The 18,219-nt window shown below is 36.6% G+C and overlaps 1 protein-coding gene across 1 annotated transcript in view; it reads left to right on the top strand.

Moving 5' to 3' along the window:
* LOC136866385 (oxidative stress-induced growth inhibitor 1) overlaps positions 1-18,219 on the top strand; it is a 53,779-nt gene that overhangs the window by 16,108 nt on the left and 19,452 nt on the right. Inside the window, exons 3-5 of the mRNA XM_067143288.2 lie at positions 8,717-8,874; positions 11,698-11,868; positions 14,460-14,699. Of these exons, the coding sequence (XP_066999389.2) occupies positions 8,717-8,874; positions 11,698-11,868; positions 14,460-14,699 (569 nt within the window). The remainder of the gene's footprint in view (positions 1-8,716; positions 8,875-11,697; positions 11,869-14,459; positions 14,700-18,219) is intronic.

The following is an 18,219-nucleotide window of genomic DNA, read 5'->3' as shown; positions in this document are numbered from 1 at the left end:
TAGGATGTTGGTGAATAGTGTGATAGCTGAGTCTATGTCGTTTGTGGTTGTGAGTGGAGGTGCTCTAGCTGTGAGGTGTAGGTGTCCTAGTCTATGTAGTTAGTGTTAATTATTTTGTGTGTGTTGCGTTGGTGTTTTTGGATACCTAGTTCAAGTAGTACTGGTCTATGGCCTGAGTGTAATTGTTGCATTGTGTCTATTTTTGCGTTGTAAGGTATGTTTTTGAGGAGTGCAATGTCATTCGTGTCTGAGTGTAGTGTGGCGTTTCTGGTCCAGTAGAAGGTAGGTTCTAGTGGGGCGACGATGAAGTAGTTATGTTGTATGCTGCGGCAGGGTGCGAAATCAAAAAGTGGTGGTGGAGGAGAAGGAACGTGGGGCTTAACTACTACTGTAATGTTTACTTCAGGCAGTACCCGGCGGGGCGAGGGGTACAAAATTCCCCTGTAATTTAATTACTCTCTCCCACCAGAAAAATGTAAATTTGAGATCTTTTTCTCTGAATTTTATTGTTATAACGAGAATGATAAACATTAGAACGTTATCCCAATCAGCTGAGAATTTTATGAGAGACTGTCGCTTTCTTAAGAAAAGCCAGACGAGGCGCGGTTTGTCATGATTTATTGCTTTGTTAGTGGGACCTTCCTCTACTAGGGCTATGTGTTGACTGAACAAATTTCTCGGTTTGTACCCTGCTTAAGTGAATATTGTCCTATTGTTACCTATAGGAAACACACCCTCTCCAAGAAGTACAGGAGTGGTGTAAACTCGAGCTACTTACACCAATGACAAGGGAGGACATCTTCAAGTAATTTACATTTTTGCCCGGATTTTAGATGGACTTGCCAGAGTGAAACATGAACAGTAGGCTGCAGGTGCGGAGTTGCCACTGCTGCGTTTTTTTATTGCTCAAGATCTCGCAGTCATTTGAATTATTGCTGATGTTTTTATGAAAATATGCCCAGTAAAAATCATTATTAATTTCAGTAATAAATTGTGTGTTCTACATTTTCCTGTTTATTTTATAATGAAATAATCCCCGCCGGGCAATTTTAGTGGGAGGGGGCACCTTTGAGATAAAATCGGCGGAGAGGGGGAATCCCTCCCTCCTCCCCCCCCCCCGTGATTTCGCACCCTGTGCTGTGGTCATTTGAGCGGTAAAAGCAGTAACTACAAGGTGCGCTGCATTGCATAGTTGCCTCCTCCTGCGATAGCCAATATCAAACCCCAATACAGTCTGGGTGTTTGATAAAAATAGCCTATGTAATCCCAATAAAATTCAGAACCTTTTGATCCATTCCTAAGCTCGTATTAATCATTTTAGCATTAAGACAGAATACGTCATACCCATTTTGGTATTTGTATTATTTAACGCTGCTTGTCAACGGTTCACTTCAAGAATAAAACTAAGAAAAGTATAAACTAGCCACTGATTGACTAAGAACAACAGTATTATTCAGAACACGAACACTTAAAGCAATAAAACTAACACAGTAGGCTACCACTCTGAATAGCCTATCACAAAAGCTATTGAGAGCAAGCCAAACCATGTGGCGATAGTGTCCTTAAAATGTGGCATCGTTGGGATCGTTGCCATGTAAACAAACCATTTTCGATCAGCGTTAACTCAAGTTTTCTTCGCTGCTAGCGTTAAACGTCAGACTCAGATTCTCGTGGAACCTAGTATAGATTCTAGCGGTTCCAGTTAAATATAGTAGTGAGTAGGCCTTCGTGACGTACAGGTCGTACTGCAGCTCGGATGATGTTACATGAAGAGGCGAAGAGTTTCCTACTTCCGATCCGCGCAATCCGAGCAAATGATACGTCTGTGCCTTGTAGTTAAGAAATACTCTCAAATTATGTATTAATGAGACCATGAACACCTGTAATCGTTGGATATCTCGTAAGTTACGTCTATGTTAGGAGAAGCAGGCTTAAAATCATAATTATTGTGCATTAAATAAAAATACGGAGACAACGATTGTACACAAATAATAATAATAATAATAATAATAATAATAATAATAATAATAATAATAATAATAATAATAATACGAAGAAGGCGACGAAGAATAATAATATGAATATGGTGGTGGTGGTTACTGATCATCTATGTTAGGATTGTACAGTACTTCATCATCAATAAAATGCACTGCCATAAATCTACACAACAAAGAAAATGTCAAAAGCATTACTCACCTCAGCTCGGAAAAATGCGTAAAACACACTCCTGTATTCCTCGTAATAGTTACATTTTCGGTTAGGATTTTCGTCTTGCATAAATTTCTCCTGCCCTCTTTCGAAAGAAATGGGAATATTGGTGTATAGTCACTTGCATAGTTGGATATTCGTGATGCGCACACCTTTTTTGGCATTGTGGCAATTTATTAAAATGATTAACATTATATTTCCATAAAATATGCTATATGGTTAAATTTTCAGTGAACACATTCCACGAGAAGCATTACATTTCTTGAATTTACATTACTGGTCACATGAAAATAACATACCTAACCTACAGGATGAGATATTACGGTATCTCAGTAGGAGCTGTTCATGTAAATCTTGATGTGATACATTTAGAGAACAAGTATGCAATATACTTAAAAATAAAGGTCTGTCTTTCCACAGTCACAATTATCGAAAGAATGCTCTCAATCAGTATGTATTTCATTCACAAGTGCAATTCATAACATTCATTTAGACTGCCCTAATCAGTCAACTAACGGGCTTGGCGGCGCGCTACACACAGCACGGTCTGTAGGCTACAGCACGAAGGCAGCGTGTCCATCCATTGCTTACGGTCCATCCATGCCCTATCAAGTGTCTGGCCATCTCGGCTTTGACTCAGGTAGTACGGTACCGTATCTGGCAGAAGACTCTCGTCCAGTTCAATGCGTAGTAGCCATTCAAACAAAATCAGAATAATAATAATAATAATAATAATAATAATAATAATAATAATAATAATAATAATAATAATAATAATAATAATAATAATAATAATAATAATAACAACAACAACAACAAAAAGTTAGATATTGTCGATGAATCCTGTTATAAATACTGTAGAGCATTTAAATAACTAGATTAGATATAGGCCTACATTATATTTAAACTTTTTTTTGCTAGTTGCTTTACGTCTCACCGACACAGATAGGTCTTATGGTGACGATGGGACAGGAAAGGCCTAGGAATGGGAAGGAAGCGGCCGTGGCCTTAATTAAGGTACAGCCCCAGCATTTGCCTGGTGTGAAAATGGGAAAGTATGGTGGAAGACCATACCCCCTTCTGAAAATATAGAAAATATAGAAACCTAGAAATTAACACTCGAAGTTAGTGCAGTACCATGGCTTTACCAACAACCATTTATAAAAACTCCATTTGAAAATGTTCAATGGGAGCTGACAGAAATCTTGATCTAATTTATTATATAAGTGTTATACTTTTAACACCATATGGAATTTTTGAGCTCTTTTTTTTTTTTTTACCTACACCACGGCATATTGATATGAGTGACCTGGTACCATGAGGTAGGCCTATGTATGGTGTTCTGACGTACTGGCAAATCATTCATATAAATATCAGAAGATTCTTTCTTTCTTTTTCTTTCTTTCTTTCTTTCTTTCTATCTTAATCCGTTTACTGTCCAGCGTTGGTATTTCCCTCGGATTCGGCGAGGCATCCCACTTCCCCCATGTCAAGGGCAGTGTCCTGGACCATGAGACTTTTGGGTCGGGGATAAAACTGGGGAAGAGGACCAGTACCTCGCCCAGGCGGCCTCACCTGCTATGCTGAACAGGGTCCTTGTAAGGGATTGGAAGAATGGAAGGGATAGACAAGGAACAGGGAAGGAAGCAGCCATGGCCTTAAGTTAAGTACCATCCTGGCATTTTCCTGGAGGAGAAGTGGGAAACCATGGAAAAACACTTTGAGGATGGCTAAGGTGGGACTGGAGCCCCCCTCTACTCAGTTGACCTCCAGAGCTGAGTGGACTCCATTCCAGGCCTCGTACCACTTTTTGAATTTCGTAGCAGAGCTGGGAATCCAACCTGGGCCTTGTGAGGTGGCAGCTAATCACACTAACCACTATGCCACAGTGGCAGACAAAAAGATTATATACCGGTATGTATAAATTGATTACGGTACTATTAAGGCAGACAGTTCAATAAATGGTGGTTTACAGTGAGTGTGAGGAGGAATGTCAGCAATGGTCTAAATAGCTTTCTTTTGCAACTTCAAAATATGACTTATGTGTGCACTGTTGCCAAAACATATTAGACCATACCCAAAATATACCCTGAAAAATTCAAAATGTACAGAACACACACATGCTTTAGTTACTACATGCTTCAGATGAATGAGTAGGTATACTACTCAGAATAGCCTGACACAAGAAGTTTATTATACATAAGTCACTCTTGATTTCTGAGGTTAAAAATTAGGTTTTGAGTTTTCCCTTTATTAAGGAGAAAACCATTTATTTTAAACCATGATTTAGCTATCTCAAGTGTGTGTTTGGTCAATAACAATAGTTCATAAAGATCTTTACATGTGCTCAGAAAAGTAAGGTCCTTCTGCATATAGGGCAGTACGGTATTTGTTTGTTCATTCTAATCTAATTCATCATGATCAGAAAGAGAAAGGGATCAAGGACGGACCTTAGACACCCTGTATTTCAGCACAGATGCCTTTGAGGACACCACATTTACTTCCACATACTGTGTTTGACCAGGTATGTAGGATCTAAAAATTTTAAGTTAATTTCCAGAAATGCCATAATATGCTAATTTATGAAATAGAATATAATGTGGTAGGCCTACACAATCAAAGACCCTTCTAAGGTCATAATTTCCTTCCTCAAAATTACTCATTATATAACTAATAAAATCATCCAGTATATTCATTGTTCTTCCTGGTATAAAGCCATACTGAGATTTAGACAAACGTTTATTAGACACAAAATTATGTTCATAAATTTGTGCTAGCATCACATATTCAAAAACATTGAAGAGAATAGGAACAACAGAGACTGAATGGTAGGTGGTACATTCTGTCCTATCTCCCTTTTTTGTACATTGGAACTACCCTAGAAACTTTTAGTTGCTCTGGAATGTAACCAGTTTGAAGGCATTCGTTTATGACCTTTGTCAGAACTAATGAGTGATTTTAAAATGTTGTTGGTAAAGCCATACTGATCCTTGCTGTTCGAAGGTTTCATATTATTAACTACTCTTTCCACTTCACAGTTAACCATTCTCCATTTAAAATGTAAGTACTTCTAACAGCCAGAGAGCAGGACAATTTGTCAGAATTTTACCCATAAGCAAGTTCTTTAGCCTAACTTGTTAGTAATATCTACTGTACTAATATTACTCTCTTGTATTTAAATATTATTTGCCAGATAGTTTCTGCATTCATAAAAAGGCTACTTGGAACTGACGATTTGATTATACAGTAAGTTCCTAGCATTAATCAGGATCAACAACATTCTTTTTGTGTAGTTATGTAATAGCATTTGAAACATTGGAAGTAAATTGCAAATGGTACGGTATACCGGTACCAATTCAAATTTATGTCGGTAACATATTTCAACATTCCCAACTCTTTTGGCTGGATTTTAGTATAAAAATTAAAAGCTTAGTTTAACAGTTCCACCTTTTCAATACACAATTTATGTAATGCGGGTTACATTACTAATGAAATATTTATTTGGAAACTAGTTTTGAACTAAGGTCATCATCAGCCAACAACACGAATTGCACAACATATTGAATAGTCCATAAACAATGTACATATATCACAGAAACATTGTGGTTTGACGCTGTAAAGTTGAAGATGAAACAATCACAATGGAGATAAAAGTTTTAAATTATGCATAAAATTGCATTAAAGTAGAGCACTTAGCTGCCGTTTAAGAATGATTCAATTTGATCAATCCTGATGCCGAAGATTCATGAAAATTTGTGTATCCTTCGCTACAGAGTTCTGACAGCTGTAAGTTATCATATGGTAGCAGTAGCATTTAGAAAACAATTTGTGCACAATCGGTGAACAATGTAGAATCATGGTACAATGTCCTTAAAAAAAACTGAAGGCAAAAGTTGCGCTTAAAAGTCAAATTATTTCTGTGAAGTAGGTCGAGAAGATTCGCAGTTAAATGCGGAGCGGAACAAGTGAACTGATAAATAATAATAATACCCACATCCCTCAGCCCCGCCATAAAATAGCCCCTCCTCAATAATAATAATAATAATAATAATAATAATAATAATAATAATAATAATAATAATTATTATTATTATTATTATTATTATTATTATTATTATTATTATTATTATTATTATTATTATTATTATTATTATTATTATGAAATGTCATTATTAATAATAATAATAATTATTATTATGAAATGTCATTAATAATAATAATAAGCTAAATTAGTACAAGGGTTATTGAAAATGGGGCCGATTGAATAGTAAACATAATAAAAAGAAATTAAAAATAATATAATCTGCGACTCGCCTTGCTTTGTGATGTGTTGGGCATATTGCATAACTAATATGAAGGGAAGGAAGATCAGGAAGGGAGGGAAAAAAACGGGGTAGAGCAGATCAGAGAGAACGGGGAAGGAAGGGGAAAGTGAGGAGGGGCTATTTTATGGCGGGGCTGAGGGGTGTGGGAATAGGGGTAAATGCTGTGGAAAGGTACCATGAATTGAATAGAAAATTGATTTTTGATTTGTTAAAATTTCTACAAATAATAATGAGAAGGTCAAATAGAATGTTGGATTTTTCTGAAATGTCATTAAGGTTGTAGTTTAAATTGAAATACTGATCTAAATGTATATAATAGTTTTCCATTATATCAATTATGGGGCCTTTGTTTAATATCTTAAGGATTTCCATATCTTGCTCTATGTCAGTAAAATTGATTGTAATCTTGCATGTGTTGACCTACTGCTGAGAATTTGTAGGGCATGAATATGGTCCTGAATATCTTGTGTTGAAACCTCTCCCAGTCTGTCCAACATACAAAAAATTACAATTGTTACACTTGATTCTGTAAACTCCTTCCTTCCTGATCTTCCTTCCCTTCATATCAGTTATGCAATATGCCCCACACATCGTAGCACAAGGTGAGTCAGATTTTTTAATTAATTAATTTTTTATTATGTTTACTATTTGATTAGCCCCCCTTTTCAACAGCCCTTGTACTAATTTGGCTTTTTATTATTATTATTATTATTATTATTATTATTATTATTATTATTATTATTATTATTATTATTATTATTATTTATCAGTTCACTTGTTCCACATTGAACTGTGAATCTTCTCCACCTACTTCACAGAAATAATTTGACTTTCAAGTGCAACTTTTGCCTTCTGTTTTATAAGGACATTAAACTAGAAGCTCTCTGGACATCAATGTATCATGATCCTACATTGTTCACTGCTTGTGCATAAACTGTTTTCTAAATGCCACTGCTACCATATGATAACTTACAGCTGTCAGAACTTTGTAGGAAAGGATACACAAATTTTCATGAATCTTCGGCATCAGGATTGAGCAAATTGAATCATCCTTAAACGGCAACTTAAGTGCCCTATTTTAATGCAATTTTATGCATAATTTAAAACTTTTATCTCCATTGTGACTGTTTCACCTTCAACTTTACAGCGTCAAACCACAATGTTTCTGCAATATATGTACATTGTTTATGGACTATTCAGTATGTTGTGCAATTCGTGTTTGTTGGCTGATGATGACCTTGACCTTAGGTCGAAACTAGTTTCTGAATAAATATTTAATTTAATTTAAGTATTTATTACATAAATTGTGTACTGAGAAGGTGGAAATGTTAAACTAAACTTTTAATCTTTATACGTAATCACAGTTCAATACGGACCATTCTACATGAAGTTTATATCTCTTAATGGATTTTAGTATACCGTAGTATTCTATTTTCTTGATTTTATTTCTATTTTTCTGAGATTCTAAAGTTTTCTGTTCTAATAGGTACTGTTAATTTATTGGACTGTTGATAATGTTGTTTTGAATCTTTAAACCACTATCAGTTCGCCTTCTGCCAACTAGAGTATGTTCTAAATACAATGTTCTTCTAAATAGAATTACCGTAACTTAATTGAAAAGGAGGTTGTATTGCTGGAGTTCAAACTCAAATCTACAGATTTGTTAACACCTGTGTTAACTATTACATCAACAGTGTCCAGAGCACCTTCTAGAATCAATAAGATACAAAGAGTTTCACACCAGGCAAATGCTGGGGCTGTACCTTAATTAATGCCATGGCCGCTTCCTTCCCACTCCTAGCTCTTTCCTATCCCATCATCACCATAAGACCTATCTGTGTCGGTGCAACGTAAAGCAACTTGGAAAATAAAGAAAGAGACACAGTGAATTAGTGTTGAAGATGTATTTTGGGATGCTTCTTTTTAGATTTAATATTCAAGACCATATTGGATACATTCAGATTTCAGATGCATCCTTAGGTAACAATAGTTGGCACTGCTATCGTTGTTGTAATGCACTATAGAAGCGAGTTTTATTAAAGCCGGAGTGATTTTATCTTTTAAGCTGGTATCCATTTTAATAGAATACTGGTACTCACAATGAAGACTGTTGTAACAAACTAGGTGACTACCTACATAATTTACATAGGCTACATTGTACTAAGTATTGAACTCTGTTGCAGGTAATGGCCCCTCCGGAATTGCTGTATCCCACTTACTGGCTGGTCACTGGCCCTATTATAATGGAGAACCCCATCCGGACGAGCTGCTCACAGCTAGATTGAGAGCTGCACCCCCCTCACGCTCCCTCTTGGAGCAGGATCTCCACTTCCTATCACAAGTAAGACCACTTTGCTGCAAGGTTTACATTTGCTTATTCTACGTACAGTAGATGGTTTACTCACATTATGCTGGTATAAAAGTTTGTGATATCTGAAGTCATCCCTTTTCACTTTTGACTCAGTTAATTTATAACTGTTAGGTTCTTCAGTCTACCAAAACTAATTTTGAATAAGTAAATATAAACTGCTTGAAAAAGAAACAATTAAAATAGAATGACGTGTGATGTTCTTGAAGGAACATCATCACATTCTATCAAATCACACTAAAAGTATTTAGAAATGTATAAACAGTTAGGTTTTTCTGTTTAAATCCTTTAAAACTTGAAATTTGGAACTTATCTTAAGGAAGTCCTCATTTCAACAACTATTATTATTATTATTATTATTATTATTATTATTATTATTATTATTATTATTATTATTTCCGATGAGGCTTGATGAGGACCACATGCCAATTTCAATTCAGTTCTTCATACTTTGTAGTTTTCTCTTCCGCTCCTTCCAATATTCTTTCATCCTTTCACTATGCTGTTTCCTTCTGTCCTCGGACCACTTCGCACCAGGCTTCTTGTTCAATCTTCCTTGGAATCCTTCCATACTTGCTACCTTCTTTCAAAAAATGTCTCTGACCATAATTTCTTCTTCTCTTATATTATTTCTTTCTAAATCTTTCTTTACTTCTTGAATCCAGCTAGTTGTTGCCTTTTTGTCCCAAAGGTACTTGAAAATCTTTTCTGTTAATCTGGAATCATCCATTCTGTAAAGATGTCCAAAAAATTGCAATCTCCTTTTCCTTATGGTTTCTGTTATGTTTTCTATGTTCCTGTATATTTCATCATTAGATCATAATTTTCATACTTCTGTTTTTTTCACAGGGCCTAAGATTTTTTTCATGATTCTCCTTTCTAGTACCTCAAGTTTATCTAATCTATAGTTTAGTACCAGACATTCACTTGCATATACGCATTCCAGTTTTACCACTGTAGTGTAGTGCCTTATTTTAAGGTTTTTAGACACCTATTGTTATAACAATTCTTTGTGATACCATTTGCTCTTTCCATCTTGTGTACCATTTCTTCTACTGCAGATTTGTCTAAATCATTTTCTTGAATTGTTTCTGCCAGATATTTGAATTTCATTACTCTTTTCACTGGACCAATATCTGTTGCCAAAAATTTTGGAGCATTCTTGATGTTTGTAATAAATTTTGTTTTTTCTATGGAGATTCTCAAACCTGTCTTGTTGGCTATTTCTTTCAAGAGTGATTTGTGTTGTTGCACTTGTTAGGTTTTCTGAGAATATAGCGAAATCGTCTGCAAATGCTAGGCAATTTATTTCAAAGCCTTTTTTTTTCTCCCCAAAGTTACCGGCTAAATGTTACGCTCTTTAAGCTATACGTTCCAAATTCTTACAATTTTCTCTGAAACACAGTTGAATAGAAGGAGTGACACTGTCGCCTTGCCGTACCCCTGTATTTATCTTAATAGGTTTGGATATCTCACCCATAAAGTTCACCTTTGAAATTGTGTCGGTAAGGGTTTCATGCATTAGGTTTGCCAATTTAGTTTTCACTCCAAATTCATGAATTGTTTCATCTGTGATTTCTCTATCAACCGAGTCAAAGGCCTTTTTAAAATCTACAAAAGTCGCATCTTTTGAATTCAATATCCTATGGTGAATTATGGATTTTAAGTTAAATATTGGTTCTGAACAAAATCTACCTTTTTGAAATCCAGCTTGATATTCGCCCAGTTGCTTGTCAAGTGATGTTTCTACTCTATTCAGCAATATTTTTGAGAATACTTTGTATGCAATTTGCAGAAGAGAGATGCCTCTGTAGTTATCAACCTTTTGTTTGCCCCCTTATTATTACTATTATTGTTATTGTTATTATTTTAAGGCTTTATTTTTAAGTTTCTTGTTTCCTAACTGTTCTGTATTGGTGCTACCGTCACTCCCTTGACCTACAAGCAGAACCTGTGTTAACCAGAACAAGAGGGGAGGTAGTTTTGGATAATGAAAATTTTGGATATTAATTAAAATACCATTTTTATAGTTAAGAAAAGTTTTTTGATATTTTAGATTAAGGTAAATAAGGACAATAAGTTGCAAATGCAATACTACCAAAGCGTGTTAATAAACCCAAATTTCTGTACATGTTTAGAATGGACAATGTTCCATAGTGCCTATATATTGTACTATCATTTTGAAAAAATCTTCCACTTTCTTTTGCCTTTTCTTTTCACATAGTTTCCTAGCCACTATGTCACACCACCATTTCATTAGCAGAATGTCAGAAAGTTTTGATTTGTCTTATCACAAACTGAGTTGGCAACAGAGAAAGGAAGGAGGCAGTCAAGGTTGGAATCCATGCATCCAGTTACTCATCCCCTTTGTCAAACTTAACAGTGCAAACAATGGAACTAATGAGAGGTAAAACGAACTGAGTTGGCAATAAAGAAGAGGAGGCAGCTCTCAAGTTCAGAGTCCACATATTCTGCTACTCATCTGCCTTGCCGTAATATAACAATGTTCCTTTAATTAATTTTCACGGAAAATATTTATTTTCGGACGTTTCGGTTAGATGGAATATTGGTTAAAATTGTTCTGGATAACGTAGGTTCTACTATATTACCAGAAAAGCACCTTGCCAGAAGTCTTCTTTATTATCATAAAAGTAATTAGACTCCAGAATTTTCAAAGACTGATCTCAGTATAGTTAAATGAAAATAATTTGAAAAGTGCAAGAAACCTTATTCTATGTACCCCTTGATTGTCTTTATTTCTTCCGGTATTGTCAGGTGTTTCCATGGTGATTGCAGGGCTTAGAAGGCCGATGTAACAACCCGGTGTCACTGCTGTTGGATGCACTGACTCATCCATGTGCCGATCTTGGCCTGGAGCTTCCTTCACTGCTTGAGTGGATCCACCATCCTGAGCGTTTGGTGGAACATGTGGTCCTTGGCAAGGGACCACCTGGAGGGGCTTGGCAGGTAACACAACCTATTTTATAGGTAATTGGGAGTAGTTAAGAAAATGTTCTCCTTGAAGTCTAGATAAATTTTAAAACTTTTTTTAACTTAAATGTTTATTAAGGGAAACTGGAGCAGGATATCTTTGCAGAGTTAATTTTGATCGACTGCTTGAGTGGATCCACCATCATGAACGTTTGGTGGAAAGTTAATTTTTTGCTACTTGTTTTAAGTTGCACTAACACAGTGAAGGTTTTTAGCAATGGAAGGATGGGAAAGGGATAGGATTGGGAAGGTAGTGGCATTGGCCTTCATTAATTTATAGCCTCATGTGAAAATGGGAAACCACGGAAAACCATCTTCAGGGCTGCCAGTGGTGGGATTCGAATAAACTATCTTTCGAATACAACCTCACAGTTGCGCACCCCTAACCGCACTGCCAACTTGCTTGGTGAAGACCTTTGCCTTCAACCTACTAAAGATAGATTAAAATTTTTCAGGTTTGTTCTGTGACCGTTTGCATACTTCAGTGTTGAATATTTTTATTTTCCTATTTTTTGCTTTGAACTATAATTTTTGTATATAAACTGGTCATAATTTGTTGCATAAAACATAAACAAGTGTTGTTTTCAGTGTCACATTAAAACATGTACAAGTGACTGTTTTATAACTCCTGTAAGTTTAATTTGAATATCTTCAGTAGGTTAGAGGGAAATTTTTAACTTGCGTAAAAATCTTTGCACCATACGATGGTTAATCAATGTTGGATTCTTTATTTTTCATTGTTATAATCCTGTTTACTTGGTGGAGTTCTGTAGGTCTTTCAGCCTCCTGTTTACACTCCCTTTTTCCTTTGGTAGTCAAGACTTCATTGCTTGCACCACGTTAAATTCCAAACAAGGTCTGATACTTCAGAACACCACACATTTTACAACCTTGCCTTTCATATGCGCTATTCAGTCAGATCCTCCAAAATGCAAAGTTTTGCTTGCACACACCATTCTCAAATTTATCTCAAAGACTTCTCTGTCCCCATCTGGATCTAAGGATATTGACACAGAAACATAGATAATATTCCGTTTCCTGGTACTTACTACAAAAAATATCTATGAAACATCTGTTCCAGTGCCCTGCTCATTGTAACTTTTGCATAACATAGAACTCAGAAGACTGATATTGCATAGATCCATGTTCATAACCAAACCTTTGATCATTTAACATGCTTAGAATTGAACCTTGTTAATGTAACATGGCTTCTATTGAAGCTGAACGTGTTATTTATCTTTCTTCACCCCCAAAACCAAAAAATTGTAATTTTGGCACAACCCTGCCCAGCTCTCCGTAATTTGCTCACAAAGGATCAGTAAGTAGCCAAGTACTTTTTGTCCAAGGAAGAAAGAAATATTTGCAAGATTGCACCTTTACCAGAGGTTCCAATAAGTAGGCCTAATGTAAATTAGTGTCCTGATTCTGAGGGGATGCAGCTCTTTTCAGGCACACCATCAATGAAGGTAAGCTGCATGTAACTTTCTAACCACATACCAGCCCTTCTGCCAGTCTTAAATTTCTGGTAGTACTGGGAATCGAACCTGGGCCTCCAGAGATACAGCTAATAGTGCTAACCATTATATTTTGGAGATGGATGTTTCAATAAGTGAATTACAAATTACAGATGTTGGCAGTACCTGTTAGTGAGTTGTGCAGTGATGTTTCTTTTTTCTTTAGTCATTTTACAAATTTGACTTCTGCAGGTTATGGGGGTTAATTGTCATAATTAAATAGATGCCTTCACCTTGCCATAGTATAACAAGTTTAGCTGTGTTATTTATTTGTTGAATTTTTGTGAAGAGAGGAGGAATGTAATGAAAAGAGAGAATCCCCCTCCCCCCCCCCCCCTCCTTCCTTACCATTCCATTTTGTTACCTGTTTAAAATTGCACTTACGTTTCAAGGTTTCAACAACCTTGGGAAAGGAGAATGCCAGAACTAGGAGGGTAGTGCCTGTGGTCATAATTAAGGTACAGCCCCAGAATTTGCATAGTGTGAAAATGAGAAACCCTGCAAAATTATCTTCAGTGCTGCAGTGGTGGGACTGAATCTAGTGATGTACCCAAATGCAAGCTTTATAAGCACATGATCCAAACTGTGTAACCAACTCGCACATTATGAAAAGTACAGAGACTTCTACTAGAAATGACAAATTCGGTAGATTTGCTGGCATGTAAAAGAATTCCTGCAGGACTAAATTCCAGCACCTCAGCATCTCTGAAAACTGTAAAAGTAGTAATTAGTGGGACTTAAAGCAAATAACATTATTATTAGAAATGACAAATTCTCATGGACCATGCAACATTGCCTTTGTTCATTATACTGACTTATTGTCTCATGGAAACTTGACCTTTAGAATGTGGCATCTGAAACCACAAGGACATTTTTATTTATTTAAAAAATATATAGGCTAAAATATAATTTCCTACAAACACATACCACATTTCTGCTTCTGTGTTCAGATACAGTCTGCTATTAAGTGACATTGAAGGAAATAATTTTTATTACTAATTCATTCATTCAGCATGTAATTGTGAAAAAAGAAATGTATTTGTTTTACTTCAGGAAATGGATGGTAATGTGCTGACCATCAGTTTGGGTAGTTGGATGGAATTGCCCGGACTTGATTTCCGAACATGGGAAACTTGGGATGGTGGACAAGCTAGCTCCAGAAATAGTCGAGCTTTGGTGTCATCTGTGGCTCGGTACTATGAAGACTATGTCGAGGCTCGTGGTCTGAGCAGGTTCTTCCGCAATGGTAGTGTTGTTACATCAGTTCGACCACTTAATATGGGGAACACTGTGGTGAGTTGATGTTCATTTTTCATGTATGGCAGAATTTATATATTTATGTTAAGGTTAAAAAGTTTGAGCAGAAATTTAGATTCTCTCCTTATCCTCGCTTTACATACTTGTAATTCAAAATACACTTGTTTATTAGGCTAGAGTATTATTGTATTCAACTTAGTTTCTAAATGATTTTATACATGACTGAAGTCTGTACTCACAATAAGTTTGTATGGTATGAATGGATTTTGATGCTGAAAATAATTGTGGTAATGTTCTATGATGAGAATGTGAAAAACCATTCCAGTTGATTGAATGCAGTATTATATTATAAATTAAAATGTAAGAGATGAAATGTAAGAAAGTACAGGGTGTTTCAAAAAGAATGTACGTATTTCGAATGCATATATTTATTAAACTGTAAGACGTACGAATATGAAACTTTACACACACATTTATGAACCTCTCAAGTTCAGATTACAGATATTCAATATGTCCTCCATCAGCGACACGAACAATATCACATCGATAGTCAAATTCCTCCCATACTCAGGCAAGCATGTCCTTCGTCACTGATATTATGGCAGTACGGATTCAGTTCTTCAACTCTTCCAGGTTCTGTGGGAGGGGTGGTATATAAACGTTGTCTTTAACAAAACACCACAGGAAGAAGTCGCAGGGTGTCAAATCCGGTGACCGTGGAGCCCAGCTGAGACATGCTAAGTCGCCGGCTCCTTGATGACCAATCCAATGGTTCGGTAGAGTTTCATTCAGATATTCACGCACTTGGCAACTTGTTGAAAAATGTTGTATTCGTGCAGCCTCGGTAAGAACCAGTTTTGTAACATTGCAAGATACTGCTGACCATTAACAAGGGTTTCCATCAAAGAAGAATGAGCCGTAAACAGATAATCGGGATATCGCACAACTCATTGACTTTGGGCAAATCGTGTACATGTTCAGTGACTGCATATGGGTTCTGTAGGCCCCAAATTCAAACATTGTGTTTGTTCACCTGACCACTAACATGTAAAGTTGTTTCATCACTGAACGCGATGCATTGTGCGAAAGTGTTATCATTGTCAATAGCATCAAGAATCTCATTACAAAATGCCACACATTTGCGTTTCTCATCAGTTCGCAGAGCTTGTAACAGCTGTAACTTGTACAGCTTGATAACCAACAACTGACGCCTCAAAACATGCCAAATTGTTGTTGTAGGCAGTTGTAACTCCCGACTGACACGACGAGTTGATTTTGAAGGACTATGTTGGAAAGCAGTTTCAATTCGTGCAACATTTTCTTCAGGAACATGAGGGCGGCCAGGACTCTTTCCTTTACATACACATCCTGTATCTACAAACTGTCGATACCATCTGCGAATGTTCCACCCATTCCGAGGATCAATTTGGTACCTCAACCTGAAATGTCTCTGCACTGTAATCATGGAAGTGCACTTCGCAAACTCGAGAACACAAAATGATTTCTGCTGCGGAGTAGCCATTTTAAACATACGACGGTTACCAAGCAAAACAGAAGACAACTGACATCTAGCGGCTATTAATATAAACTAGACTATGTATTCATTTCTCCAATAGCCGAGCCAAGGCGCAGCGATCGATAGTTTGGACAAAATAATACTTTGTAATACTTACATTCTTTTTGAAACACCCTGTATTTTATTCAACCTATTATGAACCCATACTAACTTATGCACCTGTATCGTGGACTTCAACAGAATGAGAGGAGAGAAAAATACAGGCAGCGGAGATGAAATTCCTAAGAGGTACTGAGGGCAAAACCAGAAGGGATAGAATTAGAAATGAAAAGTTCAGGAAAAGTACAGGAATCTTGAAACTTCAAGACAGGATAGAACAAAGCTAAATTGGTATGGGCATATGGTGAGAATGGGAGAAGAGTGTGCCAAAAAGAAGCTTTTTCAGAGAAGTTAACAGGAAAGAGAGCACAAGGAAGACCCTGAAAGAGGTGGACAGATTCAGTGTGGGAGTGCATAAAGAAGAGGGGAGGAAAACCAGAAGATGTACTTAAAAAAAGAAGATTGGTGGAGAGACAGGCAGCAATGGAGGTCCTTGATTCACAACCCGACCCAGAAAGCTGGAAACGGGAAATGAAGAAGAAGAAGAAGAAGAAGATGATGATGATGATGATGATGATGATGATGAAATTGTGAAATTGTGAAATTGTATACAGTAGACTGGAAAAATTTTTCACTTTTTTTTTTTCACTTGTTTACAAGTATGTACTGATGAGCATGACTTCTAACCTATCAGGGGTTTGAGTTTTGCCCTCTCTGAAGGTGCATACCATCAATCGGACACATACACCAGTGATGCCTTTTCTATTTTTTTAAATTATTTGTACATAACAAATGGCAAAAAGAGCCCTTCAACTAAAGGTACTCCTTCCACCCTGTCAACGTACGGTCGTGCAAGTATACTTACGCCTTGCAATACATACCCGTGGCCAAGTAGGCATTACTGATAGGTCTTTAAATGTTAAAAGATAAGCGTAGTTGCATTGTAATTCTACCGGCAGGACAACCCAGAGGGGTGCGGGCCAAGGATCTGAACTAACAACCGTAAGGACCAACCCAGAGGCTACAATGCTCAAGACAATAGGTTTAACAACTTGACTAGAACATTTATTTTACAAATTAATAACAACAAACAGGTTTGGAAGCGCTTGCGAATTAACATGCTTTTCATAATTCATAATTCACCTGTAAGGGGGACCAGCCCCATATAAAGGAGCAATATAATTCTCTTCTCCTACAAGAAGGACTAACACCAACGTAAACTACTTGGCTTGATAATATTCGAACAATGAGACTACTGGGCTGATATCTAGTTCACAAATTTTCTCAAATTATACATCATCTAAAAGTCAATATGGAGTTGACAACCCATTTAGGTACAATTCCAAGTGAATCACATCGCTTCTCAAACTGAACGCCCAGAACATTCTGGCACTTTACATTTCATTCTCTTGAGCGAATTCTTCAACTCCTACCGTGACTACAAGGCAAACATCGATAACGAAGGCTGAAGTGCCCACCAATAGCTAATGAAAACTTTAAAACAAGACGTCGAATTTAAAAGAAGTTACACTTAGTTTCAAAGTACGTTTCACAATGATAGCTTAAGATCAAGCTTGCTTGTTATCAGCACACAAACCAAAGATGCCAGATACATGGCTTTCCATCACCATTTCTTAGTTCCTCCCATTATCCTAGCAGCATTATGAAAACCTTAACATCTTACCTCCCATGCCCCCTTACGGTCTTTGGGTCGATGAAAGACAAGTGATCTGCTCAAAATGCAGCCCGGCGAGGCTTACCCTGGAGTATTATAACACACTGGAGGGTGTGATGCAAAAGACATAAGCATAATTAAATAGATACCAAACTAGCTAATTAGCACACCAACATACACCAAGATTTTAAAAAAAAAGGGGCGGGGGGGATAAAATTCATGGCTCAGTAGTAATCAAAAGAGAGAGAGAGAGAGAGAGAGAGAGA

This window comes from Anabrus simplex, chromosome 3 (genome assembly GCF_040414725.1).
Source record: "Anabrus simplex isolate iqAnaSimp1 chromosome 3, ASM4041472v1, whole genome shotgun sequence".
In the NCBI taxonomy this organism is placed as follows: Eukaryota; Metazoa; Arthropoda; class Insecta; order Orthoptera; family Tettigoniidae; genus Anabrus; species Anabrus simplex.
This window is presented reverse-complemented; position numbering and strand designations above follow the sequence as displayed.